Source organism: Lissotriton vulgaris, chromosome 10, assembly GCF_964263255.1.
Source record: "Lissotriton vulgaris chromosome 10, aLisVul1.2, whole genome shotgun sequence".
NCBI lineage: Eukaryota > Metazoa > Chordata > Amphibia > Caudata > Salamandridae > Lissotriton > Lissotriton vulgaris.
The window spans coordinates 757,677,308-757,689,088 of NC_141698.1; the positions used below are offsets into that span (position 1 = coordinate 757,677,308).

Here is an 11,781-nt window from a genome sequence, read left to right on the forward strand (position 1 = left end):
ACATTTCTAACACATATGTACTGTTTATTTTCAGATACCACTGCAGAATACTCTACTAAGAAAGAACAGACAACTCTACTCCAAAATCCTACCTAAAACTAAGAAAGTAAGTATCTTCATAATTTTTATTAAAATGCTACACTTATTAGTAGCCAATTTTATAGCAAACATTGGCACTCAAACTCAAACAATATACTAAATCAAGTAATAACAATTACATTTATTTTTTCCTAACAGATCAAACAACATCAGAAAACACAGTCCACAACTAAAGAATAAAGCATATCAAAATATTTCACAGATTTCGAAAAAAAGTAAGTATATACAATAAAATTGTTCACTTTCTTAAGTTTAAAAACAAACATTACCTTTTAAATAACTATTAAATATATCTCTTGTAGATTTACAAACAACAAAATGACTGAAGGAGCAGAATTTGTAACCAGCCAGAAAGGAAAGCTGTTACTCTGCTACATGGGTTACACTTATACCCAAGAGAAACAATTTGGAATGAAAGTAAATTGGAAATGTTGCAAATATTATTCCAACAAGTGTTATGGAAGGGCAACAACTAGAGAAGCAACTGTACTTTATACTAGGGAACACAACCACCCACCAAACGTAACAGAAATAGAAGTTAGAACAGCATTAGAAAATATAAAAGAGGCAAGCACAGGTTCCCAAAAACAAACCAACGTCATATTAAAAGAAGAAATTCCTAAAATTCCTAAAACAGCAACAACACAGATGCCAAATATTCTTGCACTAAAAAGAACTATAGCACGAACAAAAAGAGCTACTACTACTAACACACCACCTCCAAGAACATATAGTGATATAAGTTTAAATTCCAATCAAATTATAACATTAAACAAACAACCATTTATCATTTACGACAATGAAAACAATGATAAAAGACTTATAATTTTTGGAACAAATATGAACCTATTAAAACTTCAGCAAAGCCAATATTGGATGATGGATGGGACTTTTAACATCTGTCCCAAATCTTTTTTCCAATTATACACTATACATGGCCTATATCAAAACTGCAACATACCACTACTGTATGCACTACTACCAAATAAAACTAATTCCACATATATGGAATTAATAAATATAATCAAACAAAAAACTAATGACTATTCTCCAGAAAAAATCATCCTAGATTTTGAGCAAGCAATGCTTTCAACCATCCTAAAAATACACCCCCATACCTGCATTCAAGGCTGCTACTACCATTTAAACCAGTGTCTATGGAGACATCTTCAAAAGACAACCTTAAGCGTAGAATATGCAACAAACTCATCTTTTGCATATCAAATAAAAAAACTCATAGCACTGGCTTATGTTCCGGAAACAGACGTAGCAGAACACTTCAACATTCTAATAGACAGAACCTTTTATAAACAAAATGAAGCAAAATTGAGTCCATTTCTGGACTACTTTGAAGACACCTGGGTAGGCAGACTCCATAGATCTGGCCACAGAAGAAACCCTAAATTCCTAATACACTGGTGGAACGTTTACAGAAGCACCTTAAATGGTAAATCAAAAACTAACAACGCAGTAGAAGGTTGGCACAATGCCTTTATACAATCAACTGGCAGAACTAAACCAAGTTTAGAACATTTTATTAAATGCCTACAAAAAGAACAAAGCTACCAGGAGTTCCGAATGGAGCAATCCATAACTGAACTAGTCCCTAAAACATCTAAACAAAACAAGCAAATGCACAAATACCTAGAAGAACAAGTAAAGTTATATCCTAGTACAAAAGGCATTGAATACTTAAACATAATTGCCAAAACACTACTCTAAATAAATCTGAACACCAAACCAGTCCCTAAAAATAAAACCTAAACAATCAAAATAACATTTAAATCTTTATTTTCAACACTCTTTAATGTATGCAATATATATAATAATTAATTACATATATATGCACACATCACTTACAATTAAGACCTATAAAACAGAACAATAATAATAATTACATTACCCACCCACAAAAAGTAAAATAAAAATAACTTACCAAGCATTTTGCAATTCCAGTACTATCCTTCTTTGCCAAAATAATTCAGTTAGTGAAAAGTTATCCCCCCAAAAAAATGAAAAAATACAACGGTACCAAAATTCCACAATCCATCCAATGAAGATCCTTCGAAGAACCATAAAAATACCGAAAATGTGTACAAAATAGAAGAAACGCTCCAGGAAAACCGAAAACTTTAAAGGAGTGTTTGAAATCCATTAGTTAATAAAACTAACAAACACTTCCTTAAAAAAAAAACGCTACTTCCGATATGGCGAACACCTAGAACAGAAATATATAAAACATACATTCCCACCCACATAAAATAACACATAAACAACTACTAACATTAGTATTAACATTATATTCCTACTACATATACTTGCAACATGGATATAGTAACTCTCAAAACAAGCCAAAAACACGCTAAAGCTCCGAGTAGCTACCACACGTAAATAAACGATCTCAAAAATTTTAATACAACTCACTTACATCTAACAACAGTAAATAGCACCAGACTACTCTCAAAAGTACATTAAAACACACATAAAACATATAAAACAAACCTTACCTTAAGCGACGTGAATTCTCTCTCAACCGCGAGCTGCTCTCCATCCAAATGACACAAAACGACCTAACCCGGTTACAAAATAAAGAACCCAAAAGTAACAAAACAGTCCAATCTAAGAAACATATTATTAATTCTTTGTAAATTCACCTAAAATAATTACAAAATCACTACTATATTTTATTTTTAAAAAATCTTCCTTGTATTAAATAATTGTGAAACCTGTAGTAAAAGTGTACAAATAAATATTATGAATTAAATAATATTTATTTAAAAATTATTAGAAATGTTATAAAATGTTACAAAATGTTGTGATATACTATTTCTGTTTGTAAAAAAATATACCTATATCGAAAAAACATTTGTATACAAATCTATTGTTTAAAAAATGAATATTAATATTTTAAATATTAATATTAATTTTAAAATAGTATTTACTAAGAACATATGTAACACTATAAATAAGTGATATTACATATAAGAATATTATATTGTCTACTTCTTATTTTTTTAAAAACTTGATTTTGTATAAAGATTTTTTTTTAAATATACATGTTTCACAAATGTAAATAATATTATTTGAAAAATATAGGGCCCCATTTACGATATCGGGCGGATTGCCTCCGCCAGGGTGGCAGTGGCCACCGCCACCCAGGCGGAGGCAATCCGCCCGACAACCACTCTCGTGTTCCCCTCCGCCTGATTAGGATGGCGAAGGGGACAGCGGCGGACGGAAAGACCATCAACCACTTTACCCCCGCGGTCGGCTTGCGACCGCGGCGGTAATAGATTAATATGGTGGCGGTGTCCAATGGACACCGCCAGCCATATTACAATGGCATAAAGCAGAGGCCTTTCCGCGGCGGCAATGCCGCCACAGAAAGGCATGCGGTGATTGCTGGGGGGCCCCCTGCAGGGCCCCCAGGTTGGCGCCACTGTCTGGGGGGGACATGGGGGGTACCTATGGTACCCCCCCACATTTGCATATGCAAAGTGGCAGGTACCGCGCGGTGCCTGCCGCTTTGCATATGCAAATGCAAAACAGCATTTTTTACATTGTGGCGGGCGGTGCAGAGTGCACCGCCCGCCACAATGCACAAAGTACAGGATGTGCCCGCCACTGTGGCGGGCACATCCTAATTCCCCCCACGGGACCCCCGCCCTTATGGCGGGCGGTCCCGTTCTACGATAGGGTGGCGGGCGGACAATGTCCGCCCGTCATCCTAATGGGGCCCATAATCTCTGCAAAATATACAATACCTAATAAATTTATGTTGTTGAAAAAAATCTTAATAATTGTCTGTGTTTTTACTATTATGATCTTAAAAATATATTATTTCCCATACACAAAAATGTATATATATATTGATTTATATACATAAATAAACAACTCTTCCAACAATAATCCACATAAATATCAAGTACTTGCTGGGCACTAATTAAATATAATTTACTATTCCCACTCCAGTGTACATAAAAATGAAGTAGGTGCTGGACACTAATTAAATATTATTTACTATTCCCACTCCAATCTACATAAAATTGTAGTAGATGCTGGACACTAATTAAATATAATTTACTATTCCCACTCCAGTCTACATAAAATTGAAGTAGATGCTGGACACTACTTAAATATAATTTACTATTCCCACTCCAATCTACATAAAATTGAAGTAGGTGCTGGACACTAGTTAAATATAATTAACTATTCCCACTCCAGTCTACATAAAATTGAGGTAGATGCTGGACACTAATTAAATATTGTTTAATATTCCCACTCCAGTCTACATAAAATTGTAGTAGGTGCTGGACACTAATTAAATATAATTTACTATTCCCACTCCAGGCTACATAAAACTGAAGTAGGTGCTGGACACTAATTAAATATAATTTACTATTCCCACTCCAGTCTACATAAAACTGAAGTAGGTGCTGGACACTAATTAAATATAATTTACTATTCCCACTCCAGTCTACATAAAATTGAAGTAGGTGCTGGACATTAATTAAATATAATTTACTATTCCCACTCAAGTCTACATAAAATTGAAGTAGATGCTGGACAATAATAAAATATAATTTACTATTCCCACTCCAGTCTACATAAAATTGAAGTAGGTGCTGGACACTAATTAAATATAATTTACTATTCCCACTCCCATCTACATAAAATTGAAGTAGGTGCTGGACACTAATGAAATATAATGTACTATTCCCACTCCACTCTACATAAAATTGATGTATGTGCTGGACACTAATTAAATATTATGTTATATTCCCACTCGTCTACATAAAATATTAGTAGGTGCTGGACACAAATATTTGTTAAAAAATTATAATTTAGTAAAAACTCTCCACAATTATCCCATATATAGCCAAAATTAATCTACAATATTGAAAGCAAATTTTGAAAGATTTTGTAAATTTTTAATATTCTAAAATTTATAATTTTTTTAATTAACTTTTTTTATTTAATGTACATTAGTTTATTTTTTTATTAGTTATTTCTATTTATAATTCTAATTACTCCCTAGCCTATTTCCCTAAAAATTAAGTAACAAGTACTACTAAAATCATTAATTTCTTTATTAATTTAGAATTTTTAAATTTCAAATTAAATGTATTTTTTATTTAAAAAATGTACATTTTTAATATATGTACATTTCTATTTAATTTAGAACAATATGACTTTTTTAATATATATTTTGTCAAACTCAATTTTTTTTAAATTTAAAAAAATTTTAAAAATGTATTTTGAAATTTTAAATTTCAATATTTTATTATATTTGTTTTCAAATATGTTAATATTTTTAAAAAAATATTTAAATGTGTTAGTTATAAAAAAAATTCTATTTTAAAACACTCCCCACCCTTATCCCCTATAAACCCAAAACCCCACTTCTAAAATTATATATGTATTTTTAATAATTATAATATAAAAGTTATATTAAACATTTTAATTATATTTTTACTTTTTTTATTCATTTTTTTATAATATTTGTTTTCAAATATGTTAATATTTCGATTTTTACATTTACATTTTTAAATGTAAATTATTTTTTATTATATATTTTAAAACACTCCCTACCCTTATCCCCTATAAACCCAATAACCCGCTCCTAAAAATATATATGTATTTTTAATAATTATATTATTATTATTTTTTTATTTTTGTAATATTACTTTTAATAATTATAATACAATTTTTGCATACATTTTTTTTTACTATTATTTACTATTATACGATATTTTTTATTGTCGATATTTTGTCTTCTGATATATGTACTTTCGATATCATGATACACATACTAATTACGATATTTTTGTAATCGATATTTCTGATTTTCGATATATTTTACCTACGATATTAAATCTTCGATATTATGTCATATCGATATAAAAAATTCGATATTATGTCTGATTACCATTGTTCATGATGGGCTGTGCCGGCTCAGAGGAAAAGCGTCTGTTTTTATGCCTAATATTTTTACGGGTTAACACATTAATGTAGACTGTGGAGCAAATTAATGGACACAGACACGCAGTTCACAGGTCTTGGCCGGAAGTCACGAGTCACCTCCGCCCATTTATTTATAATTTCTCTGGCCATGCCTGGCCAGAGAATGAAACAATATGTAGGTGCTGTTTCGGGCTAAGGGTCCCTGAAGTGTATGAGGGGCAACTATACAGCTACATCCCATCCCGAGTCAGTGTTCAAATTAAACATGATGGTCAACACATGGAGTCTGTGATCCTCCGACTTGGTCTCAGATTGGGTTTCAGTTCGTACCTTTGGTGGGGGCCTCCATGACTCGCCTGAGGGCTATCAGGTGACAAGGTGGTGCGGGTGATCGCGGTGGTCTCGGTCTCCGCGGCCATGGGTGAAGGTTGGTCCACTGCAGATTGTTCTTCATTTATGACCTGGTAGACGGCCCTCCGCTGCAGCTTCTCTACTTTCCACATAGCCTGGAGGTGCTCGATCTGCGATAGTTTCCTGGATTCGCTTGAACCAGGATACGTTACGGTGGTGATCTCATCTCCTCTCTGGGCCATGATAGCAGTCCAGTTGGTCTTCAGCACGGTACACACTCCGGGTGTATATGCGGTGTGGAACTTCCCTCCGCTGTGGCCGGTCCTTAGTAGGTCTGTGCATCTAGGCATGATGACCCTGGTCTTTGTCCCTCTTTGCTTGCTAGCTCATTGGTTGGTTGTCGGTCTTCGTGCTTGGGCACTGGCAGGGTCATACGGTTCAGGGGCCCAACCGTCAGTGGCGGGGATTGTATCCGCTGGGGTTCAGCTAGCATCAGAGACAAGGGTGACCTCTGTGTCGTGCAGTGTGGAATACTGCGGTACTCCCGTAGGAATCTGTGCAGCACCACTTTGGAATCACCCTGCTCAGAAACTGAAATCCGCAGGACTTTATTGAGGGTCCACATGAAACGTTCAGCTTCTCCATTAGCTTGTGGCCACTGGAGTGGTGATGGACTCCCAGCAACACCAACATGTTCTTGAACTCTCCTCCCTGAAAAGGGGGTCCATTGTCGGTCTTGACTTCGTGAGTTAGCCCGAATAGTGAGAACGCCTTCTACAAGGCCGGTTCTCATCAGGACGACGTCCGTGCCATTCTCAGTCTAGATCTCGTCCAGGGTGAGGGCTCTGGAACAGGCCTACTGAAACACCATGTCCAAGTACTCCTCCATCTTGAACTTCTGGTCGCCTCCATCTCCAGATGCCTCTGGCGGGTGTCGTGACAAGAAATCCTCTGGATTCTTTGCCCAGGGTCGATATACCAGCTCCATTTTATAGTGCTGTAGCTGTATCCCCCAGCATTCGATTCTCGGTGGAGGATGTGGTGCCCTGCCCCTGAACAATGGCATTAGTGGCAGGTGGTCAGTCACCACTCGAAATGGATGCCCACTGACGAATAAGGGGATAGTGGTTACAGGCCCACTTGATGGCCAACACCTCCCTCTCGATCTGGGAATACAGAGACTCTGTTGGTGTGAGGGCCTTGCTCGCAAATGCTAGTGGAGTCCATTTCCCAGGTTTGGTTTCCTGGCTCCTAGCCTGACGGGGCTGGCTTCCACCAAGAGTTCTCTCATCCGTGTGGTATCAAAGTATGCCATGGTTGTTTTTTCAAACAGCGCCTCTCTAATCTTCTGGAAGGTGTCTTCCTCTCCCTGGTCCCACTTCCAAACTGCATCTTTTTTTGTCAGGGCGCGCAGAGGTTTGGTTCTGTAGTGTGGCAAGGTTTGGTATGAACTGCCCGCAGTAGGTGGCCATCCCAAGGAAACTCCTGACTTCTGATGCTGTCGTTGGGGTGGGGGCTCACTGAATGGCCTGCAACTTCCTTGGGTCTACTCTGACTCTGTCCTGGCTGAATACGCAGCTGAAAAACTCAATGGACTTCTGGAAGAACGAACACTTGTCCCGGTGAAGGGCGACTCTGTGGGCAGCAACGAGCGTGGCTCGGAGATGGCAATGGCGCTCTTCCATGGTTGCGGAGTGTATCAGGATGTTGTCGCAGACATTCAGCACTCCCTGGAGTCCTGATAGCACTTCTCTAATGGCGTTCTGGAAGATTTCTGTCTCTGATGAAATGCTGAAATTCAGTCTTTAGTAGAGGCGTAGACCTATGTGGGTTGAGAACGTTGTGATGTACCCACTCTCTTCGGCTAGCCTCAGTTGGTGGTATTTTGCATTGAGGTCAAGCTTGGAGAACCAGCGGGACCCATTTAGATCAGCCAGGATATCGTCTACGGTAGGCATCAGGTGCCTCTCGGGTTTGACTGCTTTGTTGGGTAGGCGCATATCGATGCATAGCCGGATCTTGCCGGGCAGTTTCAGCTTCTCCATGATCACCATAGGGGAGACCCAGTGTGTCGGTCCAGTGACTTTCTCCATGCCCCCCGCTGTTCTAGTCTTGGAGTTTTTTTTCAATGAGAGGTCTGAGGTAGAATTGTATTCCCCTATGTCTCAATGCGAAGGGTCTCACAGCTTTATCTATGTGCAGTTTGATCTGGGCTTTCTTTAGGCATCTGAGCCCTTTGAACAGTTGCGGGAATAGTTCTAGTAAATCCTCAGTTTGCAGGGTCTTGACAGCGTTGGCGAATGTGACCAGGCAAATGTCCTCAGTTGTGTGGCTCCCTACCAGGATGTCGGCTTCCCCATCAACTACATGGAAGGTGGTGGTGTTCTTGTGTCCATCCACCTTCTCTTGGACGGTCATCTTCCCCTTGAGTGGAAGAGGTGCTTGACTGCCGTATGTGAGGATCCTGACATGCGATGTGGATAACACGGGTCTTGAGTTGAGTCGCTTGTACTGTTGGCACCCCATCACATTAACAGATGCTCCTGTGTCGATCAGCACAGTGACCTGGGACCCGGCAATTTCTATGGCGCAGGTGGGCTGTGGCCACCTCTTCCGTTTGAGGTCACTCGCGAAAGATATGAGGTAGCACACGCCTTCTTCGTCGGTGGATGAATCTTTGAGGTAGTGCCTTTGTTGTGCGGGTGTTCAGACTGACTTTGGGTTTGCAGACTCATCGAGCGACAGGTGTTGAACGGCAGCCGTCGTCCTTGGGCTCTTTGATTCCGCGGGCCTCATCTGCACACTACTGTGAAGTGGTTGGGCGTGCCACACTTCGAACAAGTCCGTCCTTTGTCGGACATTCCTCCTGCGGGGGCTCATCTCTTCTGCAGTATCCACAGCGCTACCCTTGGGTGCTTCTACCCGGCCACCTTCCATGGGCGCTTCTGTTCTGGGTGCTAACTACATCTACCCTTTCCGTTTTGACTGCGACTGGTTTCTCTGCCTGTTGGGTTATGGCGATGTCCATTGCCGTCACCCTGGCATCAGATAGGTCATGGGACCTGGCCATGATGTGTATATCTTCTAGGGTAATGCCTGGTTAGCATCGGATGAGCGGTTCTTGTTCCGGCAACCTTGGAGCATTTAAGCCCTCACCTCTTTGTTCTGGTAATTGTCTGTACATGTGCTCGCCAACTCTCACAGTCGCGCATGGAACCCATCCATCGATTCCCCTTCCCTCTGCCATGCCTGGCGCAATTTAAATCTTTCAGAATTCGGGTTAAGTTGGGGATCGAAATGCACGTTTAGGGCCCTGACTGCTGCGTTGTAGTCGTTGGGCGTCCAGGTGTTGGGTAGGTGAGCAAACAGTTTTTAGATTTCTTTGCCTGCAAAGTGCAACAGTAAGGATCTCTTCACTGCACCATCTGTTTCCTGCGTCGCCGTAAAATAGTTGTCAGCCTGCTGATCCAGTTTGTCCATCTGGGAGATGCTGTGGCTGGGTCAATGAGCTCGCTGAATGGGGGCAACGCATTGATCTGGGAGTGTTGCGACGCAGGTTGCAACTGGGGGCCCAGCTTGTTGGGCGGGTGGCAGGATCTGCGCTGCCGCTTGTGCCACCTGGTCTGTCATCTCACCCGCGTGTGCTGTGTACTTTGCTCTGTGTTTCTCTTGGGCAGTGCTGAAGTGCTGTTTGAATGCCGCTTGAGGTGTGCCTCACGTATTCAGTGCTGTGTCAGCCTTTGTGTTCTTGGGCTATGGCGTCAGCACTCCTCCTCTGACAGGTGTCTTAGTGTGGGGCAGCTACTGACACACAGGCTGCCTCTGTGTCAACCTCTTGTGACTTGATGCTGGGGCAGAGAGCATATGACTGAGACGGTGTCTGCTACCACTTGGCTAGATGCTGGTGGCAGAGAGCGCAAGTTGGAAGCGGCGGTGGAGTTTGGGCCAGGTGCACACTGTTCGAGGTAACGCTCCAGCGCTGGGGATCCGGAGAGCAGCCAGATGATATGCACATGCCCGTGTCTCTGCTCTATAACGCGGGCTTCAACCGGGCCTTCGCCGGGAGCACACCGCTTCCCCAGGAGCTTCTGCAGGCGTACGGGCCCAGGTAGGATGGCAGGAAAACGCATACCTTGTGCTGCCATGGTGCCGTAGGACTTGGGCAGGCAGGCTTGGTATCGCTGGGGCAGAGGCGTCCTCGATGCGGTGGTGGTGCCCTTGCGCGTCTCGGCGCTTGTTACCAGCAGCAGGGTGTCTGTGGCATGAGGTCTCACTGTGAATCTGTGAAGGTGTCAATCCACACTCCCCCGGGCCGACGGGCCAGGAGTGGAAGCTCAATGGTCAGCAAGTTGTGGGTCGCTGTATGTGGACCACCCTCGTCGCCAGTGTGATGCTGCTGGTCTAGAGCGACTGGGCCTAGCACTGTAGAGCAAATTAATGGACATAGACAAGCAGTTCACAGGTCTGGGCCTTAAGTCACGAGTCACCTCCACCCGTTTATTTATATTTTCTCTGGCCACGCCTGGCCAGAGAGTGAAACAATGTGTAGGTACTCTTCCGGGCTGAGGGTCCCTGAAATATGCATGAGTGGCATCTAGACCACTACAGACAGCACAGCCCAGAAACAGAAAGAGGAAAACCTTGCTCACTGCGTTGGAGCTCTGCTGTTTAAAAATTAAGCTCTGTCTGGGAGTAATATTGGGTTAAATAATTGACTTCAGGCACTGGAGGCTCATAACAACAGACTCTCTGCTCTGAGCTGAGGCAGCGGAGCCCATCATGATACTGCCCCTGATTGTTTTTCTTGGCAAACCTGACTAAAATTTGAAAGAAACGCCCAGCTCTTAACTTTCTCGCCTCCACAATGCTCTCGAAACAGGAAAGTGATTCATTACAGTTTCCGTTCCTCGGCTTACAAAGGGCTTAAACCATAGTGGAGCACCTGGAACCAATCAGAACAATGGAATTCAGCACGTGCTCAGCTAACAGCAGGTGCATTCTTGCTAGGGTGACCAGATTTTTAGAAGAAAAAAACCGGGACAGACCAGACATAAAAGTAGGAATAAATCCGGCCTTACTTTTATGTCTGGCCTGTCCCTATTTTGTGCAGCCTTGTAAAACAATACACACACGTACGCGCGCACACACAAATAGTAAATGTCTGGCACACATTTGCAAGCTATGCATAAATAACATTAGCTATGGCACGACCTCTACCCTGAGACCCCCTGCCCTCCATCTCCACTCTGTCTGTCTCCCTATATGCTGCACCATGCATGCAGCCGAACTCCTCCTGCACTGCCTGGAAGAAAGAAAACATTTACTTAGAGAGAGCATGCCTTTCAATTCTCTTTTCAGTATGAATTG

General features: G+C 41.2%; 1 protein-coding gene across 1 annotated transcript; it reads left to right on the top strand.

Moving 5' to 3' along the window:
* The first annotated feature begins 417 nt into the window (after positions 1–417).
* LOC147688758 (uncharacterized) lies at positions 418–1,821 on the top strand. The gene has a single exon (XM_086939968.1). It carries the CDS (start codon positions 418–420, stop codon positions 1,819–1,821), a length of 1,404 nt encoding a protein of 467 aa, XP_086796094.1.
* The last annotated feature ends 9,960 nt before the right edge of the window (positions 1,822–11,781 follow it).

What these genes read in the sequence shown, in the direction of transcription:
- LOC147688758 (XM_086939968.1), top strand. Translation starts at nt 418, where the DNA reads ATGACTGAAGGAGCAGAATTTGTAACCAGCCAGAAAGGAAAGCTGTTA.